This window comes from Odocoileus virginianus, unplaced genomic scaffold (genome assembly GCF_023699985.2).
Source record: "Odocoileus virginianus isolate 20LAN1187 ecotype Illinois unplaced genomic scaffold, Ovbor_1.2 Unplaced_Contig_11, whole genome shotgun sequence".
In the NCBI taxonomy this organism is placed as follows: domain Eukaryota; kingdom Metazoa; phylum Chordata; class Mammalia; order Artiodactyla; family Cervidae; genus Odocoileus; species Odocoileus virginianus.
The window spans coordinates 1,316,824-1,343,610 of record NW_027224328.1 but is presented as its reverse complement, the minus strand read 5'-3'; the positions used below and the strand labels follow the sequence as shown (position 1 = coordinate 1,343,610).

At 37.7% G+C, this 26,787-nt stretch overlaps 2 protein-coding genes across 5 annotated transcripts; both read left to right on the top strand.

Annotated features, from left to right (window-relative positions):
• Positions 1–501: 501 nt before the first annotated feature.
• Positions 502–26,044, top strand: KLRB1 (killer cell lectin like receptor B1). Of its 4 annotated transcripts, none has more exons than XM_070464044.1 (6): positions 502–890; positions 8,338–8,436; positions 9,509–9,583; positions 11,002–11,156; positions 13,332–13,447; positions 15,363–15,928. In XM_070464044.1, exons 1-6 carry the CDS (start codon positions 806–808, stop codon positions 15,373–15,375), a joined length of 543 nt encoding a protein of 180 aa, XP_070320145.1. In that variant the 5' UTR covers positions 502–805; the 3' UTR covers positions 15,376–15,928. The 4 variants fall into 4 exon arrangements, with proteins under 4 accessions (XP_070320145.1, XP_070320144.1, XP_070320143.1 ...); XM_070464041.1 differs by lacking the exon at positions 15,363–15,928 and adding an exon at positions 20,036–26,044 and having other exon boundaries at positions 505–890; XM_070464043.1 differs by lacking the exons at positions 8,338–8,436; positions 15,363–15,928 and adding an exon at positions 20,036–26,044.
• On the top strand, positions 16,504–18,018 carry LOC110122431 (E3 ubiquitin-protein ligase makorin-1). Its single transcript, XM_020869938.2, has one exon. The coding sequence runs from the start codon at positions 16,546–16,548 to the stop codon at positions 17,794–17,796; it is 1,251 nt and encodes a 416-aa protein (XP_020725597.2). The 5' UTR covers positions 16,504–16,545; the 3' UTR covers positions 17,797–18,018.
• Positions 26,045–26,787: the final 743 nt, after the last annotated feature.

Genomic DNA, 26,787 nt, shown 5'->3' with positions numbered 1-26,787 from the left:
TGGCTCTTTGCTTTCTCTGTTGTATTACTCAGTGACCTTTTCCACATTTACAGCTCTTTCCCCCACATTTTGCAGCTCTTAACAGGAACACACGGGTGGAGAGGGAGGTGGGAGGGGGGACCGGGATGGGGAATACATGTAAATCCATGGCTAATTCATTTCAATATATGACAAAAACCACTGCAATGTTGTAAAGTAATTAGCCTCCAACTAATAAAAATAAATGGGGAAAAAAAAAAACAGGAACACAAATATTTCAGGAAGATCTGAGATTTTTTGAAAAGTGTCCTACAGTTTTTTTTGTGTGTTAGTGTTTACTTTTTGCAAACTTGCATTAAATATGGTTTATCTTGATTCTTGGTTTGTTGCTGTTGTTTTTTGGAGCCGAATCAGAGTACTTCATTTCCTTCACTCTGGTCTGGCCCAGAAAAAATTGTTGAAAAAAGATAGTTACAAAGACAACAAACAATCTTTCCAGAATATTGTCAAACAACAGGCCAATTAACTAAACAAAGTAGATATTGAGTTGGCCAAAAAGTTCCTTTGACATTTTCCATGTTATGGAAAACTTGAACAAACTTTTTGGCCAACCTAATATTACATGTATAAGTACACTGGACACCCAGTAAGTGGATTTTTCTCACTAATTTATAAACAAAACCCACAACTAGCAGTGTGGGTAGGTGCTGATCTAAGAGAGACAACGAAACTTTTTAAACTGGTCACTTCTGTCAGCTGATCTTGCCTCATAGAACTTGGAGTTTTTCCTTTTATAGGAGTATAGTACCACATTCTTCTGTTTGCAATGGAGAGTCAGTTGGTATATGCTGATTTAAACTTACCCAGGAATTCTGGCGTTGAAAGGTCATCACCCCCATCTCTTCTTCAGAGTAAGTGGCTTTAATTTTCCTCTTGGCATTAGTATATCTTCCAATAGTTAGCTCTTCCTGTAAATTTGCAGCTTTAAATCATGATTTTGAAGATAAGCAGTAGTCATGTATTAATATTAAGTTGATATAGCATCGCCTGTCTGTAGGTAATCACAGGTGTGGAAAAAAGTATGTACCTTATAGATTTCTTTTTTATGAAGATACTTTTGTGAAAAGTGAACATCATTCCTGTTACTGAGCCTTGGCTAAAATAATGTGAATAAATACTTTACAGGTATGGACGAAAGGAGTATTTTTTATTTTATTTGTAAATAAAAGGAGTTTTTCTATTTTTGTTTTTATTTTTTGCCATCCCATGTGGGGTGCAGGATCTTAGTTCCCCAACCAGGATCAAACCTGTGCTCCCTGCAGTGGAAGCATGGAGTCTTAACCACTGGACCAGCCAGGAAGTCCCTTTTTTGTTTTTGTTTTTTAACAAAGAAATATTTTTAGAAATATTCTGTTACCTCGTTGTAATAGAAACCTACTTTATTTCAAATCTCTCTGTAAAATACTGTGATTAAGTTCCAATGCATTCCCACCCATGGCATTTCTTTTGGAATACAAAGTGTTAACGATTAACACTTTGCTAATTAATACAGTGTTAAAGAAGTTAATGATGAACATCTTCCACTCTTCAAAGGGAAGGAAAAAATGTTCCAAAAGAAAATTATATTCAGGATCAAAGATGTGAATATACTCACAAAATGATGATTTTTAAATTGAAAAATGTTATCAGTTTAGAAGGAGATAAGCCACAAGACACAGGAGAATATCATTGATAAACCTATTTGATACTTGTTGAATTTGGCAATTTTCTGTGTGTCAGATGAGCTAGTATTCTGAGTGAAGGAGATGAGGATTCTAACATGAGGTAACAGGTGACGGATTCCATGGCTGAAAAGAAACTAGAAACTAAGTAGAAAATGTATGAAATTATCATAATATAGTACTGCCTTCTGATGTCAAACCAAATTTACTAATATTGCAATTTTTATCCCACCTGATATTCATTCCATTGTGTGCTTAACAGATGCGCTGCATGCTTTCAAGATGACATGGGATAATTTCAAACTATTCAATCATCAACATTCTAAATTGAAGACTGAAAAGTCTTAGGGTTATCAAATAGTTTCCCAATACCCTTCAAATGGGGGGAGTTATAGAAAATTGGAGAATTTTGATAACTACAATGGCAGTTTGGTCAAGCTGTAGTTATTTTTTTGATAGGAAACAGCAAAGCTTTCTGTTCCCTATTCAAATCTAGCAAAAGTGGAGAGAAAGGAGGATGGTGTTGAAAGGAGATGTGGGAGGATGAATTTATAAAAAGCAAGATTTTCCTCAAAAGTTATGATCTAAGATCCCAAATCAATGGGGTCAGAAAATGTGTCTATGCTGCTCATAATCATTATTCCTAAAAATATCGTTATAAAAGTAATTCTGAGAAACAAAGCAGAATAAAGTCAGAACAAAATATGTGGTTACAAAACACTTGACTGCAAAAAATGCATAACCTACAAGTTGAGAATTTTGTATTTGGTGGTTTTACCAAGGACCATAGCTGGGAAGGCAGCCTCTTTTTTTTTTTTTTTTTAATAATGCTGAAAATAAGTTTTGTTTTGTTTTTTTTTTTTCAGAACAAAAACAATAACTGTTTATTCAGCTGTTTTTATACATACCTGTCTGTTTGAACTTTGGCTTGCCTCACACTGATGTGTAATATTCTATGCAAATAACTAGTGACTAACTGAATTTTCACAAAACTGAGCAAATCAAGAATATAATAGTAACATGATTTAATAATAGCTCTAACTATGACTGTTATGGGCCTTTGTTTTTTTTTTTTTTAATTACTGGACAATTACTACTAGAAAATTATTTACATTGAATATCATATCAGATTGTAATTAAAGGATCAAATTTTAAACTGCTGTGTTTTAAACCAAATAACACTTTTTTTTTACTTATTTTTTTCATTTATTTATATTAGTTGGAGGCTCATTACTTCACAATATTGTAATGGTTTTTGCCATACATTGATATGAATCAGCCATGGATTTACATGTGTTCCCCATAGTATCCTGTTTTTCTTCACTCTGAATTCCACTCAGGCTTCACCATCAGGGTAGCTGCCCTGGCTGATAGCTTTATGGTCACAGCATCTCTTGTTTATTGAAATGGCAACTGACATTCTGTCTCCCCACATTGGCCTGGTATTACAACTATTGTGAAACCACCCCTGACCTCTTTGGCTGAACTGTTCAGGCTGTGGGAACTGTAGAATAGTGATTATCTCAAAGGCATTCAGGTAAACCAGAGATGTGAGTTGTGACCTACTAAGTTGATTTCTTTTTTTTTTTTTTTTTTTGCGATTTTATTTTTTTTATTTTTTTTTTTTTTCATCTATTTTTATTAGTTGGAGGCTAATTACTTTACAGTATTGTAATGTTTTTTGTCATACATTGACATGAATCAGCCATGGAGTTACATGTATTCCCCATCCCGATCCCCCCTCCCACCTCCCCCTCCACCCGATCCCTCTGGGTCTTCCCAGTGCACCAAGCCCGAGCACTTGTCTCATGCATCCAACCTGGGCTGGTGATCTGTTTCACCCTGGATAATATACCTGTTTTGATGCTGTTCTCTTGAAACATCCCACCCTCGCCTTCTCCCACAGAGTCCAAAAGTCTGTTCTGTACATCTGTGTCTCTTTTTCTGTTTTGCATATAGGGTTATCATTACCATCTTTCTAAATTCCATATATATGTGTTAGTATACTGTAATGGTGCTTTATCTTTCTGGCTTACTTCACTCTGTATAATGGGCTCCAGTTTCATCCATCTCATTAGAACTGATTCAAATGAATTCTTTTTAATGGCTAAGTAATATTCCATGGTGTATATGTACCACAGCTTCCTTATCCATTCGTCTGCTGATGGGCATCTAGGTTGCTTCCATGTCCTGGCTATTATAAACAGTGCTGTGATGAACATTGCAGTACACGTGTCTCTTTCAGATCTGGTTTCCTTGGTGTGTATGCCCAGAAGTGGGATTGCTGGGTCATATGGCAGTTCTATTTCCAGTTTTTAAAGAAATTTCCACACTATTCTCCATAGTGGCTGTACTAGTTTGCATTCCCACCAACAGTGTAAGAGGGTCCCCTTTTCTCCACAACCTCTCCAGCATTTATTGCTTATACACTTTTGGATAGCAGCCATCCTGACTGGCGTGTAACGGTACCTCATTGTGGTTTTGATTTGCATTTCTCTGATAATGAGTGATGTTGAGCATCTTTTCATGTGTTTTTTAGCCATCTGTATGTCTTCTTTGGAGAAATGTCTGTTTGGTTCTTTGGTCCATTTGTTGATTGGGTCATTTATTTTCCTGGAATTGAGCTGGAGGAGTTGCTTGTATATTATTGAGATTAATCCTTTGTTTCTTCATTTGCTATTATTTTCTCCCATTCTTAAGGCTGTCTTTTCACGTTGCTTATAGTTTCCTTTGTTGTGCAAAAGCTTTTAGGTTTAATTAGATCCCATTTGTTTATTTTTGCTTTTATTTCTAATATTCTGGGATGTGGGTCATAGAGAATCCTGCTGCGAATTATGTCGGAGAGTGTTTTGCCTATGTTCTCCTCTAGGAGTTTTATAGTTTCTGGCCTTACATTTAGATCTTTAATTCATTTTGAGCTTATTTTTGTGTATGGTGTTAGAAAGTGTTCTAGTTTCATTCTTTTACAAGTGGTTGACCAGTTTTCCCAGCACCACTTGTTAAAGAGGTTGTCTTTTGTTCCATTGTATATCCTTGCCTCCTTTGTTGAAGATAAGGTGTCCATAGGTACATGGATTTATCTCTGGGCTTTCTATTTTGTTCCATTGATCTATATTTCTGTCTTTGTGCCAGTACCATACTGTCTTGATGACTGTGGCTTTGTAGTAGAGCCTGAAGTCAGGCAGGTTGATTCCTCCAGTTCCATTCTACTTTTTCAAGATTGTTTTGGCTATTCGAGGTTTTTTTATTTCCATACAAATTGTGAAATTATTTGTTCTAGTTCTGTGAAAAATACTGTTGGTAGCTTGATAGGGATTGCATTGAATCTATAGATTGCTTTGGATAGTATAGTCATTTTGACAATATTGATTCTTCCAATCCATGAACACAGTATATTTCTCCATCTGTTTGTGTCCTCTTTGATTTCTTTCATCAGTGTTTTATAGTTTTCTATGTAGAGGTCTTTTGTTTCTTTAGGTAGATATACCCCTAAGTATTTTATTCTTTTTGTTGCAATGGTGAATGGTATTGTTTCCTTAATTTCTCTTTCCGTTTTCTCATTGTTAGTGTATAGGAATGCAAGGGATTTCTGTGTGTTAATTTTATATCCTGCAACTTTACTATATTTGTGGATTAGCTCTAGTAATTATCTGGTAGAATCTTTATGGTTTTCTATGTAGAGGATCATGTCATCTGCAAACAGTGAGAGTTTCACTTCTTCTTTTCTTATCTGGATTCCTTTTATTTCTTTTTCTGCTCTGATTGCTGTAGCCAAAACTTCCAAAACTATGTTGAATAGTAGTGGTGGGAGTGGGCACCCTTGTCTTGTTCCTGATTTTAGGGGAAATGCTTTCAATTTTTCACCATTGAGGGTAATGCTTGCTGTGGATTTGTCATATATAGCTTTTATTATGTTGAGGTATGTCTCTTCTATTCCTGCTTTTTGGAGAGTTTTAATCATAAGTGGATGTTGAATTTTGTCAAAGGCTTTTTCTGCATCTATTGAGATAATCATATGTTTTTCATCTTTCAATTTGCTAATTTGTTAACATTGATTGATTTTCAGATATTAAAGAATCCTTGCATTCCTGGGATTAAGCCCACTTGGTCATGATGTATGATTTTTTAAATATGCTGTTGGATTCTGTTTGCTAGAATTTTGTTAAGGATTTTTGCATCTATGTTCATCAGTGATATTGGCCTGTAGTTTTCTTTTTTGTGGCATCTTTGTCTGGTTTTGGAATTAGGGTGATGATGGCTTCATGGAATGAGCTTGGAAGTTTACCTTCTTTTGCAAGTTTCTGGAAGAGTTTGAGTAAGATAGGTGTTAGCTCTTCTCTAAATTTTTGGTAGAATTCAGCTCTGAAGAATTTTGTTAGAATTCATCTGGTCCTGGGCTTTTGTTTGCTGGAAGATTTCTGATTATAGTTTCAATTTCCTTGCTTGTGATGGGTCTGTTAATATCTTCTATTTCTTCGTGGTTCAGTTTTGGAAAATTGTACTTTTCTAGGAATTTGCCCATTTCTTCCAAGTTGTCCATTTTATTGGCATAGAACTGCTGGTAATAGTCTCTTATGATCCTTTGTATTTCAGTGTTGTCTGTTGTGATCTCTCCATTTTCATTCAACACTACCAAACCAGCTCTTCAACAAATGCTAAAGGATCTTCTCTAGACAGGAAACACAGAAAGGTTGTATAAACGTGAACCCAAAATAACAAAGTAAATGGCAACGGGACCATACCTATCAATAATTACCTTTAAATGTAAACGGGTTGAATGCCCCAACCAAAAGACAAAGACTGGCTGAATGCATACAAAAGCAAGACCCCTATATATGCTGTCTACAAGAGACCCACCTCAAAACAAGGGACACATACAGACTGAAAGTGAAGGGCTGGAAAAAAATATTTCACGCAAACGGAGACCAAAAGAAAGCAGGAGTTGCAATACTCATATCAGATAAAATAGACTTTAAAATAAAGGCTGTGAAAAGAGACAAAGAAGGACACTACATAATGATCAAAGGATCAATCCAAGAAGAAGATATAACAATTATAAATATATGTGCACCCAACATAGGAGCACCTCAATATGTAAGGCAAATGCTAACAAGTATGAAAGGGGAAATTAACAGTAACACAATAATAGTGGGAGACTTTTAATACCCCACTCACACCTATGGATAGATCAACTAAACAGAAAATTAACAAGGAAACACAAACTTTAAAGGACACAATGGACCAGCTAGACCTAATTGACATCTATAGGATATTTTACCCAAAACAATCAATTTCACATTTTTCGCAAGTGCACATGGAAGCTTCTCCAGAATAGATCACATCCTGGGTCATAAATCTAGCCTTGGGAAATTCAAAAAAATTGAAATCATTCCAGTCATCTTTTCTGACCACAATGCAGTAAGATTAGATCTCAATTACAGGGAAAAAAAAAAAAAACTATTAAAAATTCAAACATATGGAGGCTAAATAACATGCTTCTGAATAACCAACAAATCATGAGAAGAAATCAAAAAAGAAATCAAAATATGCATAGAAATGAATGAAAATGAAAACACAACAACCCAAAACCTATGGGACACTGTAAAAGCAGTGCTAAGGGGAAGGTTCATAGCATTACAGGCTTACCTCAAGAAACAAGAAAAAAGTCAAAAAAATAACCTAACTCTATACCTAAAGCAACTAGAAAAGGAAGAAATGAAGAACCCCAGGGTTAGTAGAAGGAAAGAAATCTTAAAAATTAGGGCAGAAAAAATGTAAAAGAAACAAAAGCGACCATAGCAAAAATCAACAAAGCTAAAAGCTGGTTTTTTGAAAAAATAAACAAAATTGACAAACCGTTAGCAAGACTCTTTAAGAAACAAAGGGAGAAGAACCAAATCAACAAAATTAGGTGTTATCTTTTATCTCCCTCCTCCAGATGATTATCCAGGTGTCACTATCTGAAATTTAATCCATTCTGTTTCCTACCTTAATCTTTTATCACATTTAGCTATCTTAAGTTCAATCTTCACAAGGATGTTTTAGAAGGAGCTAACTCTTCTACAGATGTCAGCGTCTTAACAGGAGAGATCATTAGTAGTTGGCTGAAAACTGGGACACAACTCAGTCACCTGGGGGAGTGTAAACAACTAAAGTATAAATAAATGGACTTGCAGGTCGCTCTGAAACATTTTTTAAAATCGATTAATTAATTTTTATTTATTTTTGGCTATGCTGGATCTTTGTTGCTCCGTGGGCTTTCTCTAGTCGTGGTGAGTGAGAGCCACTCTCTAGTTGCTTCTCATTGCAGTGGCTCCTCTTGTTGTGGAGCACGGGCTCTAGGGTGCTTGAGTTTCAATACTTGCGGCCCACAGGCTTAGTTACCCTGCCACGGCAGGTGGGATCTTCCTGGATCAGGGGTTGAACCTGTGTCCCCTGCATTGGCAGGCAGATTCCTCACCACTGGACCACCAGGAAAGTCCCTAGGACCCTACTTTATGATAACTGATAAATGTTCTTTCCTGCCCCTAACCCCCAACCAGAATCTAGATCTTTCTTATGTGATCCAAATAGCCTTTGCTTTTTGTACCAGATGAACTCAACTGAGTTAACCAAGCATGTTTTCTTAATGTCTCAGATCATTGTCAGGGTCCACATTGGCATAACTTTGCCCTGAAATTTGGTTGTGCTGTGATTGTACTTCTTGCCTTGACTGTGATTGGATTGAGTGTTTCAGGTAAGTGATGCAAGATCACTTATTTCTTGTTCTACTTATTCTCTTTCTTCCATAAATAGTAAAGTATGTTAACAGCTTTGGCCACCCCACACTTAGCAGACTCATGAAATAAAAACAGTTACGAAACAGTGCTCTAATAGTGCCCAGCCCATATCCACTTTGCAAACCCTAGGCTTTCATATTTTTCTTTCTAATTGTTCTGAGAATCTTCATAGGGGATTTACATGTGCTCCAAGAACTTTTCTTAAAATTGCAATTATGATAAAATCTTGATAATAACAAAGAAAATAAGATTACAATTGCTTAGAGTTTCTTTTCTTTCTTTCTTTCTTTTTTTTTTTTTTTAATGTGGACCATTTTTAAAGTCTTTATTGAATTTGTTACAATACTGCTTCTGCTGTTTTTATGTTCTGGGGTTTTTTTTGTTTTGTTTTGTTTTGTTTTTGTTTTTTGGTCCCAGGATCTTAGCTCCCCAACCAGGGATTGAACCAGCATCCTCTGCATTGGAAGGTGAAGTCTTAACCACTGGACTTCCTGAGACATCCATACAGTTTCTTAGGTGCCTACTAAAGTCCAGATTGTCCTAGGCAATGTCTCCCATTGACAGACACAATTACACTCTTTCTGAAAATGGAACATGTAGATAGGAGTGTAAGCAATTTAAGAACTTAAGTAACACCTGGGAGTTTACTTATATAGTGTGTGTGTGAATGCTAAGTCACTTCAGTTATGTCTGACTCTTTGAGATCTTAAGGACCATAGTCCTCCAGGCTCCTCTGTTCATGGGATTCTCCAGGCAAGAATACTGTAGTGGGTTGCCATTCCCTTCTCCAGATTACTTATATATTAGATGCAAGTAACTCAATGTTTCTCTGTGTTTACTTATGTGTTTGTTTATTTTGTCTTCTAAGCAGACCCATTGCTACTACATTGCTATTGCTCTTATCTTCTGCTCATTTCAAGCTTGTTGAGATAGTACAGAGATGACAATTTCCTGAAGTGATAAATATAGCATATCCATTTCATTGCACCTTTCAGCATTTTATCTTAACGGTGTTTCTTTATTTACCAGTGATATTCATAAGACAAAACACACCAATAGAAAAAACCAGCATGGATGCTCAAGAGAACAGGAAGGAAGCAACAGGTATATCTTGTGGCTTGAATTTTCTAAGACTAACATCTAAAATTTGATAGTTATCATTGTATTATTTTCATTAAGGCTCATTACAACCCATATGTTAAGATTAGTTTTATCACTATGGTTTTATATTTGACAAAGCTGAGGCATGGAAAAGTTAAGCAACTCATTTGGGATCATACATGTGCTAAGGGAGAATTGTACTTCAGTGGTCTATCGTCAGATCCTATGATCTTAACTACCAGATAATACTGACTTATGAGTACTCCAGCTAGGAGAGTCAATAATTATTAGTCAAAATCCAAGCTATAAAGTAAAATATACATTAAGTGAGATATTTGGTGATTTTAATATGTCAGGCAGCTAACCTTTGACTGAAGCTAATGACTGGAACACAAACATGAAATGAATTCTTTAATATGTATTGTATTAATCATTACGATATTGATCTTGTCCTTATACTTACTAAGCAGTGTGTGTTAATACTCTGTTGTTGAGAGACTGTAGCAGAATGTGATCATTTATTATACACATTTGTACAGAAGAGAAATTTTAAGAAACTGAGAATATCCCTCAAAAAATTCTATCCAATAAATCTCATTATTAGGCAAATATCTAATTTAGCAGTTAGAAGCTTCCTAATAACTTTTCTCCATGATATTTCCAATTAATTGTGGGTATGAATTCTTTTTCATTTTACATGTTGTTTCAAGTAGACTTTTTTTTAAGAGAGTTTGATATAGTTGTCCATGGAGTAGGAAGAGCAATGATAAGGAATTTAAGGAATCTCAAAAAGAGTTTTGGCTCTATCACCACCGGCTTGTGTGGAATTGAACAAGTTATTCTGTCTGTCAGTGTTTTAGCTGGTCACTAATTTTCAAATCTTAATAGCAGAGTGAACAGTGGTCTCAAAACCCTCAGTTATATTAAATTCATGAATTGTTCTCACAATGATGATCAAGGACTTTACTGAGTTTATAATGACTTGTATGACATCCAACCAGTCCATCCTAAAAGAAATCAGTCCTGAATAGTCATTGGAAGGACTGATGTTGAAGCTGAAACTCCAATATTTTCACCACCTGATGTGAAGAGCTGACTCATTTGAAAAGACCCTGATGCTAGGAAAGTTTGAAAGTAGGAGAAGAAGGGAGCGACAAAGGATGAGATGGTTGGATGGCATCACCAACTCAATGGGCATGAGTTTGAGTAAACTCCGGGAGTTGGTGATGGACAGGAAGGCCTGGCATGCTGCAGTCCATGGGGTCACAAAGAGTTGGACACGACTGAGCGACTGAACTGAACTGAACTGTGTATGTGTGGTTATTGTTAGTGGGGCGGGGATAGGTTAGAAATATAACATTCATTTCTTTTCTTCCTCTTTCTTACTTTATTTTTATTTTCTGTCTTCTTTCTTACTTTAGAGAGACCAGTTCTGTTAACATGCCCAATGCACTGGCAAAAAATCCAAAATAAATGTTTGTATTTTCATGAAACTTCCAAATCTTGGAGTGATAGTCTAGCTGACTGTTCCACAAGAGAATCCAGTCTACTGCTTATTCAAGATCAGGAAGAACTGGTAAATAATTATTAATAAGTAAAATACTTTAATACAACTCAGCACTGGCTTCTAATCATATCAAGATTTTTGTGCTCTAGTCTTGAGGGTTCTATGAAGATGGAAGTATTAACCTTGACTTCAAGGAGGTCACAATCTGAGAGACTAAATGGAAATATAAGCAAAATAAATATTATTTAATAAATACAAAAATATAAATATTTGGATATATAAATGAATGGGATAGAAACATCACAAGTAAGGAATAATTAACTCCAATGGGGTATCAGGAAAGGCTTCATAGAGGAAATGATACTTGAACTGGGTTTCAGAGGATGAATAGAAGAATGCAAACCAGGAATAGAGAAAACGGATTCACGTGTTCATGGATTGGAAGAATCAATATTGTCAAGATGGCTATACTACCCAAAGCAATCTATAGATTCAATGCAATCCCTATCAAGCTACCAAAGGTATTTTTCACAGAACTAGAACAAATAATTTCACAATTTGTATGGAAATACAAAAAGCCTCGAATAGCCAAAGCAATCTTGAGAAAGAAGAATGGAACAGGAGGAATCAAACTGCCTGACTTCAGACTATACTACAAAGCCACAGTCATCAAGACAGTATGGTACTGGCACAAAGACAGAAATATAGATCAATGGAACAGAATAGAAAGCCCAGAGATGAATCCACGAACCTATGGTCACCTTATCTTCGACAAAGGAGGCAAGGATATACAATGGAAAAAAGACAACCTCTTTAACAAGTGGTGCTGGGAAAACTGGTCAACCACTTGTAAAAGAATAAAACTAGAACACTTTCTAACACCATACACAAAAATAAGCTCAAAATGGATTAAAGATCTAAATGTAAGTCCAGAAACTATAAAACTCCTAGAGGAGAACATAGGCAAAACACTCTCCGACATAAATCACAGCAGGATCCTCTATGACCCACATCCCAGAATATTAGAAATAAAAGCAAAAATAAACAAATGGGACCTAATGAAACTTAAAAACTTTTGCACAACAAAGGAAACTATAAGCAAGGTGAAAAGACAACCCTCAGATTGGGAGAAAAGAATAACAAACGAAGCAACAGACAAAGGATTAATCTCAAAAATATACAAGCAACTCCTCCAGCTCAACTCCAGAAAATAAATGACCCAATCAAAAAATGGGCCAAAGAACTAAACAGACATTTCTCCAAAGAAGACATACAGATGGCTAAAAAACACATGAAAAGATGCTCAACATCACTCATTATCAGAGAAATGCAAATCAAAACCACAATGAGGTACCATTACACGCCAGTCAGGATGGCTGCTATCCAAAAGTGTACAAGCAATAAATGCTGGAGAGGGTGTGGAGAAAAGGGAACCCTCTTACACTGTTGGTGGGAATGCAAACTAGTACAGCCACTATGGAGAATAGTGTGGAGATTTCTTTAAAAACTGGAAATAGAACTGCCATATGACCCAGCAATCCCACTTCTGGGCATACACACCAAGGAAACCAGATCTGAAAGAGACACGTGCACCCCAATGTTCATCGCAGCACTGTTTATAATAGCCAGGACATGGAAGCAACCTAGATGCCCATCAGCAGACTAATGAATAAGGAAGCTGTGGTACATATACACCATGGACTATTACTCAGCCATTAAAAAGAATTCATTTGAATCAGTTCTAATGAGATGGATGAAACTGGAGCCCATTATACAGAAAAGACCATTACAGTATACTAACACATATATATGGAATTTAGAAAGATGGTAATGATAACCCTATATGCAAAACAGAAAAAGAGACACAGATGTGTAGAACAGACTTGTGGACTCTGTGGGAGAAGGTGAGGGTGGGATGTTTCGAGAGAACAGCATCGAAACATGTATCTTATCTAGGGTGAAACAGATCACCAGCCCAGGCTGGACGCATGAGACAAGTGCTCGGGCCTGGTGTACTGGGAAGACCCAGAGGGATCGGGTCGAGAGGGAGGTGGGAGGGGGGATAGGGATGGGGAATACATGTAAATCCATGGTTGATTCTTGTCAATGTATGACAAAACCACTACAATATTGTAAAGTAATTAGCCTCCAACTAGTAAAAAAACAAAAAAAAAAAATTCCGTATAAAAATGAAAAAAAAAAAAATGGTTTCAAATTCAGTCATTTCTTCTGTTTCATTTATAGAGACTCATACAAAACCTGATAAACAAAAAAGCAATTCTCTTTTGGATTGGATTAAATCTTACATTATCAGAGAAGAACTGGAAGTGGATAAATGGATCCTTTTTAAATTCTAATATGTGAGTATTTGATAAGCTAATTTGAATATTCAATTTGTATCAGGTTTGCAAGGCAAGATAGTAACATTGCTATTGAAGACTGAGATTTATAGTTTTAATTTAGTTTAGAAATTTTCAAAAGAAGCAGTATAGTCTGAGAAGAAGAATGATTTTTGATGTTTATTGAAAATTTCCATATATGAAAAGACATCAACTCTTTGTCACAATGTGTATTTTTACTTGCAGTGAAGTTTTAGGAAACAGGGGATAGACCAACTCTCTTGAGAGGGACACCAAAAAAAGATTTTTAAATAACAAAATTTAAAAATAAATAAATTTCTAGCTGGACACTATTGGGCAAAGAATTTTTGTGCCAATATTATTAAATACAAAGGACTTAAGTAGAACTTTTCTAACTGTGGGACCAAAAACCTTAGTAGGCCACATCCAGCATTGAAATAATGAATAAGAGAAGAAAAAATTATAGTAAATATCAGATTGTGGAATCCAGGCCTTTGAGAGAATTGACCAACTTGTGACAAATATTGTAACCTATTTTAGTCAGTGGTGTAGAAAGACAGTTGTTTGAGGAGATGCAATGAAACAGCATAAGCCGCAAAAGAGCTATTTGCTATTTCTTTTTTTTTTTAATTTTATTTATTTATTTTTGACTGTGCTGGGTCTTCATTGCTGCTCAGGCTTTTCTCTAGTTGCAGTGAGTAGGGGCTACTCTCTAGTTGTAGTGTGTGGGCTTCTCATTGTAGTGGCCTCTCTTCTTGCAGAGCCCAGGCTCTATAAAGAAATTTTGATGAGCTTTTCAGAACAGATAATATCCTGTTATGATTTTTGAGTCTGTGAATGATTTATTTACATTTGTATGAAGTTCAGTTAAAATGGATTTTTTTTATCATTCAAAAAAATAAGATGTTAAAATTTAAGACACAGGAGCAGGTAAAAATTTGTCTAAAATAGAGTAATAATTTGTTATGTAGAAAATTACAAAAAATTGAGAGACATGTTGCTTTAATTAGCAAATTTTTATGTTGTTTCACCTATGTTCTAAAATATAATATTTTTAAATACAGTACTTTAAAATGAATATCACTTTAAAATAAAGGGCTCTGGACAAGAATAAATGTATGAAAAGGCAAATATATTTTGTTAAATAAGATCTATTCTGATTTTTTATTTGTTTTCCAGGGATTATATTATATACTTTATTTACATATAAATGCAACTCTGATATTAACTTATTTCTATTTTTTTGAACATAGAAAAGGTTAATTTTGGTTTCTGCATGGGTATTTTTCTTATTGGGCTGTTATGTTTATTTTATTAAGGTTTATGATAAAATTGGAAATCTCTGAAGTGTCTATGTGAGAAATATAGGCAAAGTTGATGAACTAAATTCAATTAGCATTCTATTCTATTCTGAAGACTGAAAGGATGCTTTGATTAAGACAGTGATCAGGCAAACCTGAAAGGTATCATATGATAGTAGAAAGAGTAGCCATTAGACTCTGCTTTTATTTAGTTCTCTACCCTGGTTTTCAGGTAATGAAAAACACAAGCAGTAATAATTTTTTTCACCGCTTTGGGGATTAAAGAAGACAACACTAAAGAACTAGGCAGAGATCTGGTCAAAGAAGGCCTGGGAAGTCACTGAGGGTCTTTTGAAAAAGGGCTTGGTCAAATGAGCATTTAAAAAGTTATCTTGAAATTTGAAAAGTGGGACCAGAAGGGTGAAAGAGATAAAATACAGGGGACTTTTGCTATTACTCGCTTGAAAGAAATACTGATAGACTAGTGACTAGAGTGTCAGGCACTAGGAGGGAAGCAGGTTGACTTCTCAGGGCCAAGGGGCTTTATGAAGAAATGGAACAAAGAAAATCTGTGATGGATCCCTGCCCACCGTACCACTTGACTTTCAATTTAGGACAAGCAGGTGAACGTCTTGCGCATACCCGCTCCTGGCACGCCAGTTTTCATTGCCACCCCGTTCTTTGACTGCTACTCACATCCCACCTGCAATGAGCCACAAAACTCCTGCGTCTCTGGAGCTAATAGAACATGTATCACAATAGACACTCGTGAACTGTTTGGAATGGGGAACAAGGAACCTTCTACTACATACAACATGAACTGAGCCTCCTTTTCTGGCCACATTCAAATTCCGACACCCTGTGTATCTATCTGCGTACTTACTACATTTCCTGAGCACATACTCTGTTTAAGCCTGATCACACTTTTATAGTTATCCTCTCAATGCCTCCCCAAGTACTAGGTGGTTATATCCTAAGTATTTAGAAAAATTAAAGTTCAGTGAAAACAAGAACTTTTTCATGTGACATGTTAATAGGAGATTCAGTTTCCAATTTTCAAAGCTTCATTTTGTATATATCATGATGAAATTTCCATTTAGAATGCTTCTCTTCCAGTGAAGATGAACTTGCAAGTTCCAGATGTTTATATTAGCTTGCTATTAAAAGTTTATATCTGTGACTGACTGTGTAGTTATTATTGTTCAGTTGCTAAGTCATGCCCAACTCTTCATGACCCCCATGGACTGCAGTTCCCCTGGTTTCTCTGTCTTCCAGTATCTCCCAGTTTGCCCAAATTCATGTCCATTTGAGTCAGTGACACTATCTAACCATCTCATCCTCTGCCTCCCCCTTCTCCTTTTGCCCTCAGTCTTTCCCAGCATCAGGGTCTTTTCCAATGAGTTAGCTTTTCCCATCAGGTGGCCAAAGTATTGGAGCATCAGTCCTTCCAAAGCTTCAGCATCAGTCCTTCCAAGGAATATTCAGGGTTGATTTCTTTTAGAATTGACTGGCTTGATTTGCATGCAGTCCAAGGGACTCTCAAAAATCTTCTCCAGCACCACGATTTGAAAGCATCAATTCTTCAGCACTTAGTCTTTTTATGGTATAAATTTCACATCAGTACATGAGTAATGAAAAAACCAGAGGATGGTGTTTCAGGGACCTAGTCTGCTACCACGTCGGTCCACAGGTGATACTTTCCTATTCCTGGCCTCTACACCTCAGTTTATTAGCCTGTCGTCAGCAAGCAGATCGAGCTTGGACTCAACGGAGAGGAGGAACACTAAGAGGTATTTCATGCATGGGGTTTGTAAGGAAGGAGATAACTGTCGCTACTCACACGACCTCTCTGACAGTCCATATGGTGTAGTGTGCAAGTATTTTCAACGAGGGTACTGTATTTATGGAGACCGCTGCAGATATGAACATAGCAAGCCGCTGAAACAGGAAGAAGCAACTGCGACAGATCTAACTGCAAAGTCATCCCTTGCTGCTTCCTCGAGTCTCTCATCAGTTGGACCGACTGTTGATATGAATATGGGCGAAGCTGAGTCAAGAAATTCAAACTTTGCAACTGTAGGAGCTGGTTCAGAAGACTGGGTGAATGCCATCGAGTTTGTTCCAGGGCAGCCCTACTGTGGCCGGACTGCCCCTTCTTCCACTGAAGCCCCGCTGCAGGGCTCAGTGACCAGGGAAGACGCAGAGAAGGAGCAAAGCGCAGTGGAGACCAAGAAGCAGCTCTGCCCCTATGCTGCGGTGGGGGAGTGCCGCTACGGGGAGAACTGCGCGTATCTGCACGGGGACGCATGTGACATGTGCGGGCTGCAGGTCCTCCATCCCGTGGATGCCGCCCAGAGGTCACAGCATATAAAATCCTGCATCGAGGCCCACGAGAAGGACATGGAGCTCTCGTTCGCGGTGCAGCGCAGCAAGGACATGGTGTGTGGCATCTGCATGGAGGTGGTCTACGAGAAAGCCAGCCCCAGCGAGCGCCGCTTCGGGATTCTTTCCAACTGCAACCACACCTACTGTCTCAAGTGTATTCGCAAGTGGAGGAGTGCTAAGCAATTTGAGAGCAAGATCATAAAGTCCTGCCCAGAATGCCGGATCACATCTAACTTTGTCATTCCAAGTGAGTACTGGGTGGAGGAGAAAGAAGAGAAGCAGAAACTCATTCAGAAATACAAGGAGGCAATGAGCAACAAGGCATGCAGGTATTTTGATGAAGGCCGTGGGAGCTGCCCATTTGGAGGGAACTGTTTTTACAAGCATGCGTACCCTGATGGCCATAGAGAGGAGCCACAGAGACAGAAAGTGGGAACATCAAGCAGATACCGGGCCCAACAAAGGAACCACTTCTGGGAGCTCATCGAGGAACGAGAGAACAGCAACCCTTTTGACGACGAAGAGGAGGTTGTCACCTTTGAGCTGGGCGAGATGTTGCTTATGCTTTTGGCTGCAGGTGGGGACGACGACCTGACAGACTCTGAAGACGAGTGGGACTTGTTTCACGATGAGCTGGAAGATTTTTATGACTTGGATCTATAGCAGCTCGGCGGGGCGTGTGAACTGGTCTGCCGAGCCTAAGACGGCAGTGGGCCTCGGCGGGTGGCGGCCGTGCCCAGGCCGCTCTCCTAGGCAGGCCTCTCAACTCCAGGTGCTGTCGTAATCATTTTTACCCAGGGCCTGTCTTCTCACCCCCTCACCTTTCCCCAAGGAGTATGTTGTTTTCTCTGTTTGAAAAAGTTACAAAAATAAATCTGAAAGTTAGTTTTTTTGTAACATGAATTTAACTGTCAGACAGTTAGTGTAGGTTTGTCGCGTCACGTTTTACCACCAGATCCACACAGTTCGAGGGGAGCATACCTGGATTTCCAGGACTTATTTTGGAGGGCCCCAGGTTCAGAAGTACCCACACTGGCCCCTGCTTTGGGGGTCCAGGAAGCGGGGTGATGGGTGAAGGATCTGAACTGTAGCAAGTAGCCTCCTCCTGCTGTAGACTTGGGAGGCGGGTACTTGGTTTCTGGTAAAACCTGCACATGTGTGTTTTTCTGTCTGGTCCCTGTCCTTCATCCCCGCCCTGTGCACTCGGCCTGTGGTTTTGGTCTTTGTCTCATTGCACACAAGTAATAATACTACTGGGTAACCAGAACCAGGTGTGAATGTATTTGAGGTTTTTACCGTCTTTAGCGTGATAGGAAAATTGTGAAAGAACACATATAAAGAGATGGGAGTGGAAGAAAATAATTTAGAGTTGGAAGCTGACTCCCCAAGGCTCATGGACTTGGGATATGTGAGTGTGAGTGTGTGACAAGCTTCCCATCCCTGCATAGATGCAGTGTTTGTAGCCTTAGCAAAAAAACTTGGTTTAGTGGTTTCAGCCTCGTGTGGCAAATAGATCTTAAAGGACAAAGCAGTTTATTGGTAGCTGTTAATAGAGCAGTGATAGCTCTGTCTGTATAAATAGAGAAATGGGCTTAGCCATAGAAGTGCAAACTTTCTGGTTATCCCATGTATTAACACAACCTAGGGCATGGGTCCACAGTTGTGTTTAATGTTGTATGATCTCCTAGACTTCTCAGTCCAGGCACTTTCTGACAAACCTTTGTCCTCATTTGAGGCGTTTTTGGTCAGGTTTTTGTGTTCCTTTTTTGTGGGTATTTGCCTCATTCCATCCCCGAGCTTTGCAGCTAGACAGTGGGATTCAAAACTACGTTCTAAGCTGTTTCCTGTATAATGGAGTCATTGGTTGGCAGTATAGTAAGTCAGGCTTTTCCACTAAAAGGGGAAACAGAGGGTGGTTTCCACAAGATAAGCTAATGTTAAATTGTTAGAAGAATTCCTCGATCGGAAATTTTAGCTTTGCGTTTTGTTGCTATTTCCTGAAAATAACTTGGAGGTGCCCCGGATATGTCCATCTACTGCTCTGATGCCTCGGATATCACTCGTTCTTTTCACTTAAAGAAAAAAAGATAAAAACAAAACAGTAATTGTTGCAGAGGTCTCTGTATTTTGCAGCTTCCCTTTTGTAAGACGCACTTTTCCCAAATAAAACAATTTTTAAAACCCCCCCAAAAAAAAAAGAAAAGAAAAAACCATAGCAGTGACTATACTGACATTTGCTGGCAAAATGATGTCTTTGCTTTTGAATACAATGAATGTCTAGGTTTGTCATAGCTTTCCTTCCAAGAATAAGGGGAAAAAAGTGAAAGTGAAAGTGTTAGTCCCTCAGTCCTATCTGAGTCTTTCCCACTCTATGGGTGTATCCTGCCAGGTTTCTCTGTCCATGGAAATGGAATTCTCCAGACAAGAATAATGGAGTGGGTAGCCATTACCTGAAGCAAGTGTCTTTTAATTTCAGGTCTTCACTCATTGTCTGCAAAGATTTTGGAGCCCAAGAAAACAAAATCTGTCACTGCTTGCATTTTTTGCCCTGCTATTTGCCATGAAGTGATGGAACTGGATGCTAAAATCTTAACTTTTGAATGTTGAGTTTCAAGCCAACTTTTTCACTCTCCTCTTTCACCCTCTTTCAGATGCTTTTTAGTTCCTCTTCACTTTCTGCCATTAGACTGTTTACTTGAAAGTGAGGTCGCTCAGTCATGTCTGACTCTTTGCGACCCCATGGACTGTAGCCTACCAGGCTCCTCAGTCCATTTACTTACCCAATGCTTAATAACTGAGCATCTCGTTGTTTCCTAAAAGTTACAGAAAATACTGGCCAGATGAGGAGAATTATGTGAGAAAGTCACAAACACTAAAGAGAGTCTTTTCTTTTGCTCCGCAGATTACCAGTTTATGGTGATGTTAAAGAAGACAACTGCGTTTGCATATCAAAGACACAATTTATTTCTGATACCTGTGCTTCAGAAAATAGATGGATCTGCCAAAAAGAACTAAAACTGCCAGATATAAAGTAATATGTTCTTCCAGTTGACCTGCCATCCCCCTCCATCTCTATAATTTCCATTTCAGATCTCTGTCATTTTAGCTGTATATATTGTCATAGTGGCTCCATGCACATTTTGTGGTACAAAGTGAACACACACTGAGAATTCTAATTTTTGTGAATTTTACAAAAGTCCATATCTAGCCTCCTCATTCCATAACTGAAAAAACATATACCTAAAGAAAAGATGTCTCAGGGCATGTGCTCAGGAGTCGGATCACTGGATCATATGGTAGTTCTATTTTTCAGTTTTTTAAGGAACTGCCATATACTGTTCTCCATAGTGGCTGTATCAATTTAAGTTCCCACCAATAGTGCAGAAGGGTCCCCTTTCCTCCACATCTTTTCCAGCATTTCTTGCTTGTAGATTTTTTCATGGTGGTCATTCTGACGGGTGTGTTACCTTTGACATATATACACTACCATGTGTAAAATAGATAGCTAGTGGGAAGCTGCTATATAGCACAGGGAACTCAGCTCGGTGCTCTGTGATGACCTAGAGGAGTCTGATGGGGAGGGAGGTAGGCGGGAGGCTCAGGAGGGAGAGGATATATATGTATACTTATAGCTGATTCACTTCATTGTACAGCAGATGCTAACACAGCATTGTAAAATAATTATATTCTAATAAAAAGTCTAATTTTAAGAGACAGTGATGCACTATGGATAAAAGCCCAAACCAGCTAAGGGGAATGATTTCTAATTGGGGAGCTTTCATCCATCCCCCTCTGTGCCTTATCTCACCTCCAAAAAGTTTTAGTCAACATATCTAAAGTCTTCTGCTTCTTCCACAGCCTCTATTTTTTGCTTTTATGTTTTGTGGCCGAGCATTGATTAAAATGCATTCTCTGGACTCTTATATCAGAGACCTAATACTAAAGTAATTTCGGGAAGGGAATTGAACTCTTCCCCATCATTGCAAAGTCCTTTTCATTTTAATTTTATCCCTGCTTTTTTTTAAATTAAATTTTATTGGAGCATAATTGCTTTATAATGTTGTGTTAGTTTCTCAGTTCAGTTCAGTTGCTCAGTTGTGTCCGACTCTTTGCAACCCCATGGACTGCAGCACACCAGGCTTCCCTGTCCATCACCAACTCCTGGAGTTTACTCAAACTCATGTCCATCGAGTCAGTGATGCCATCCAGCCATCTCATCCTCTGTCGTCCCCTTCTCCTCCTGCTTTCAATCTTTCCCAGCATCAGGGTCTTTTCCGTAAGTCAGTTTTTTGTATCAGGTGGCCAAAGTATTGTGACCTCAGCTTCAGCCTCAGTCCTTCCAATGAATATTCAGGACTGATTACCTTTAGGATTGACTGGTTTGATCTCCTTGCAGTCTAAGAGACTCTCAAGAGTCTTCTCCAACACCACAGTTCGAAAGCATCAGTTCTTCGGCTCTCAGCTTTCTTTATGGTCCAACTCTCACATCCATACATGACTACTGGGAAAACCATAGCTTTGACTAGACAGACCTTTGTTGGCAAAGTAACATCTCTGCTTTTTCACATGCTTTCAAGGTTCATCATAGCTTTTCTTCCAAGGAGCACAAGTCTTTTAATTTCATGGCTGCAGTCACCATCCACAGTGATTTGTGAGCCCAAGAAAATAAAGTCTCTTACTGCCTCCATTGTTTCCCCATCTATTTGCCATGAAGTGATGGAACTGGATGCCATAATCTTTGTTTTCTGAATGTTGAATTTTAAGTCAACTTTTTCACTCTCCTCTTTCACTTTCATCAAGAGGCTCTTTAGTTCTTCTTCACTTTTTGCCATAAGAGTGATGTCATCTGCATATCTGAGGTTATTGATATTTCTTCTTGCAATCTTGATTCCAGCTTGTGCTTCATCCAGCTCAGCATTTCACATGATGTACTCTGTACATAAGTTAAATAAGCAGGGTGACAATATACAGCCTTGACGTACTCCTTTCCCAATTTGGAACCAGTCCATTGTTCCATGTCCAGTTCTAACTGTTGCTTCTTGACCTGCATACAGATTTCTCAGGAGGCAGGTCAGGTGGTCTGGTATTCCCATCTCTTGAAGAATTTTCCAGTTTGTTGTGATCCACACAGTCAAAGGCTTTGGCATAGTCAATAAAGCAGAAGTAGATGTAGAATCTGCAATTCTCTTGCTTTTTCAATAATGCAACAGATGTTGGCAATTTGATCTCTGGTTCCTCTGCCTTTTCTAAATACAGCTTGAATATCTGGATGTTCTTGGCTCACGTGCTGTTGAAATCTGGCTTGGAGAATTTTGAGCATTACTTTGCTAGTGTGTGAGATGAGTGCAATTGTGTGATAGTTTGAGCATTCTTTGGCATTGCCTTTCTTTGGGATTGGAATGAAAATGGACCTTTTCCAGTCCTGTGGCCACTGCTGAGTTTTCCAAATTTGCTGGCATATTGAGTGCAGCACTTTCACAGCATCATTTTTAGGATTTGAAATAGCTCAGCTGGAAATCCATCACCTCCACTAGCTTTGTTCACAGCAATGCTTCCTAAAGCCCACTTGACTTCACATTCCAGGATGACTGGCTCTAGGTGAGTGATCACACCATCTTGGTTATCTGGGGCATGATGATCTTTTTGTACAGTGTTACTTTTTACTGCACACCAAAATGAACCCACCGTACATATATATATATATATATCCCTCCCTTTAGGACTTCCGTCCTAAACAGTGCGTTAATTACTGTTCCACGTGCTATGCACTGTCCTTTACCTTTTTGCGACCAGGTACAAATTTCGGGAAGACAATTTTTCTACCAACCAGGGAGGGGGATATGTTTCAGGATGATTCAAGTGCATGATATTTATTGTACATTTGTTTATTTACTTCTATATTATCATATCAACTCCACCTGATTTTACATCAGATCATCAGGCATTAGATCCACAATGTTGGGGACCCTGCCATACTGTATATCCTCATTAGTTATCTATTTTATATGTAGTATCAATAGTGTATATATGTCAATCAAATCCCTCATTTCCTCCCACCAACCCCTTTCTCCTTTGGTGTCCACACGTTTGTTCTCTATGTCTGTGTCTCTATTTCTGCTTTGCAAATAAGATCATCTGTACCATTTTTCTAGATTCCACATGTATGCATTAATATACAATATTTATTTTTCTCTTTCTGACTTACTTCACTCTGTATGACAGTCTCTAGGTCCATCCATGTCTCTACAAGCAATCCAACTTTATTCCTTTATATGACTGAGTAATAGTCTGTTGTAAATATGTACCCCATCTTCTTCATTCACAATTCTGTTGATGAACATTTAGGTTGTTTCTGTGTCCTGGCTGTTGCAAATAGTGCTGCTACACACATTGTACTGCATGTATCTTTTTGAATTATGATTTTCTCTTCAATGCTTTTTGATTTTTCTTCTATGTTTGCTTCTTTCTGTGGTTCATGCTATAGGAAATATGTAATCAAAATTTTCATTGCTATCGTGGAAAATGTGATTTTTTTTTTCCAACTCCACAGTTGGGGAAGCTAAAGTTACAGAAGAGAATCTATTACAGAAGAGAATCTACAGAATCTATTCTGATAGATCTCTTGAGTATTCAGCTTAAAAAAAAACACACATGCCAAATTTTCTATGGAAATCAAATAAATGGTAATATTGAATTTATCCTTTAAGGAGATGCATAATAAAATTCCTAAAAAATAGATATCTACTTACTCCAGTAAGTCAGTGCCAACCTGAATCATATAATTCAAATAATAGTATAATGACCGAAATAAAATTTTAATTTCTGCTTTCCATGCATGTTGATTTATAATAATTATTAATATAATATTTTGAACACATCAAAAATTCAAAGTATAATTCATTTTGTGCCAATTACGTAGGGAATATCAATAAGTTTTTAGAAAAGTTTCTAGACAAGAGTATCATTACAAAGTAATATATGATAAAAAGTGAGATGTTTGAAATGTTTGATACTTTGGGGGAAAAGATCTGTAAAGAACAGATACTTTAGAAAATATGTTCCCACAATTGACAATATACATTCCTACCTCCTTGGAATGACGTTCAAAGCAACCTTCTAAAGCAGATCAGGGTAAAGCTAACTTCATTCTCCTATACTTCTGAGATCTAAAATCAAGCACCCCTAAAGCACACATCTGTACAAACCTTTTACAATGAAACTAAGCCCAAGAAGTTAGGTCCTTGCACTGTCATTTGCTATTACACTATTAGATAATCACATGAATTCATTCTTGGATATGATAAGGCTGAGGTCATCTCTGAAACTCAACTATAAAGATGCAATTCCAGGAGGAAGGCAAGTCTAACCATATTCTAGACAGATTAAAAAATATCAGATAAGAGAATTTTTTTTTTTAATTTGCAGTATTTGAGTCAACGTTTCCTGACAATAAACTCACTACAAAGCCAAGTCATGTCAACCTATTATGTCACTCAGGATTGGCCATCTACACTTCCTCTGTGAAGCCCATGCTTCAGATGCAGGCTCCGGACCACTCTCCAAACACATCCTGATGTTTTAGGATTTCACTTTTGTCCCATATGTGTGACAGACTCCTTTCATATAATCCTTTTATTCTTTGCCTAGAAAAAGCCTAGGAACTGTAGAAAGCATGAATTGAATGTTCATTTCTTTCTGAACTTTCCCTCAAATCTCTCTGGTTCTCACCATTTTTAAACTTTTTCTCCCCACTTTTCTAAAACAGGATTTAGTTTCTTCTTTGCTATGATATAATTAATCTTCTTTATGATTGTAAGACTGGCTCTGCTTCTCTCCTGGCTAAAGTTGGACAAATATGATAGAACAATGAAGGGAAGTCTATGATTCAATTACAAGAGTAAGGGCATAACAATGGTCTATTTATGTTGCACTGAATCATCCTTGAGACTGGACCAGTGACATATCTTCTGTTTATTTTCTATGCCATGTGCTTGAATTTGAAATTCATTTCCCACTATTTTACCTTCCTGTTCTACCCACTGACAGAGCTCCTCAATATATAGAGTGTGTGTGAAAGCAGGTATCATGGTTAACATATATACACTATTATGTGTAAAATAAATAGCAAGGACCTGCTGTATATCCCTTTGCTGTACACTGGAAACTAAAACAGCATTGTAAAGTAACTGTATTTCGATTTTTTTTTTAAATCAATTATCATGGAGAAAATTATACTGGGAAAAATTAAAAATAAAACATAGTGCATTAGTCTAGCTTTTTTTAAGCCATTTTTTCCAATCCATGATGTGTTAGTAGCCACCAATCAAATTCTGTTCCTTTAAAATGCAGATATGAATAAACAAGGATAAGTTTTTACTTTCATACCAAGCAGTGTTGGGAAGGAAAATCCAAAAGTACTGTGATGAACATTGGGGTGCATGTGTCTCTTTCAGATCTGGTTTCCTAGGTGTGTATGCCCAGAAGTGGGATTGCTAGGTGAAGTAAGCCAGAAAGATAAAGACCATTACAGTATACTAACACATATATATGGAATTTAGAAAGATGATAATGATAACCCTATATGCAAAACAGAAAAAGAGACACAGATGTACAGAACAGACTTTTGGACTCTGTGGGAGGTGAGGGTGGGATGTTTTGAGAGAACAGCATCTAAACATGTATATTATCTAGGGTGAAACAGATCACCAGCCCAGGTTGGATGCATGATACAAGTGCTTGGGGATGGTGCACTGGGAAGACTCAGAGGAATCGGGTAGAGAGGGAGGTGGGAGCGGGGATCGGGATGGGGAATACATGTAAATCCATGGCTGATTCATGTCAATGTATGACAAAAACCACTACAATATTGTAATTAGCCTCCAACTAATAAAAATAAATAAAAAAAAGAAAATCCAAAAGCACAAGATAATTATTAAAAAGTTTTAAATTCTAAACATCTAGAAACTCATGAAGCAACTAAAGTAACCAGGAGTAATGGGCATAGTTTTTAATTCACCCCTTGACAGCGGTTGGTCTGCATCTGCAGGTGTTTGATAAACTCCATTCTGTCCTCTTGTGCGCTTACTGGGTTTGGTTTTGTGTGTGTGTGTGTGTGTGTGTGTGTAACTGTGCTTGTTCCCTTCCAACAAAGCAAAACCAAACAAAGTAAAAAAAGAAAAAAAATTGTATATCAATAAGAAGAGGTTAATCTGTTTTGTCCTTTTGCACAGTTTATTTATTTCCTTCATAACATATGAAATTTGATATTTTATTTATATCTCATTTTACCATTGTTATTATTTTATTACCATATTGCTATTTGAGCTCCATGAGATCAAGTACCTTTGTAGTGTTGTAAGTCAATGCACAGTTTTGGCACATAGTAGATGTTCAGTAAGTATTTCCTGAACAACAAACACATCAGATGGGATTTGTTTAGTGAGTGAGCTCTTCTAGATGATTCCTGCTTGAGGTTTCTCGTGCAATCGGAGTAAGATGGTTACTGGACTGGGGTTAGTTCAAAGTCTGTGTTACTCGTATATGTGTGACTGATTACGCGAAACCTCAGGATGACTGAGTTACAAGAGCGGTTTTCTGAAAGGACCATTTTTCAAGTAATAATATAAGCAGCATAGAATGATGTGTCAGCATTTA

Bases quoted from the DNA above. Each gene is read 5' to 3' on its own strand.
- KLRB1 (XM_070464041.1), top strand. From the start codon at position 806: ATGGAGAGTCAGTTGGTATATGCTGATTTAAACTTACCCAGGAATTCT. The intron at 8,437-9,508 runs GTAAGTGATGCA...TTTATTTACCAG, and splicing joins GATTGGATTGAGTGTTTCAG to TGATATTCATAAGACAAAAC. The intron at 9,584-11,001 runs GTATATCTTGTG...TTCTTACTTTAG, and splicing joins GAACAGGAAGGAAGCAACAG to AGAGACCAGTTCTGTTAACA.
- LOC110122431 (XM_020869938.2), top strand. From the start codon at position 16,546: ATGCATGGGGTTTGTAAGGAAGGAGATAACTGTCGCTACTCACACGAC.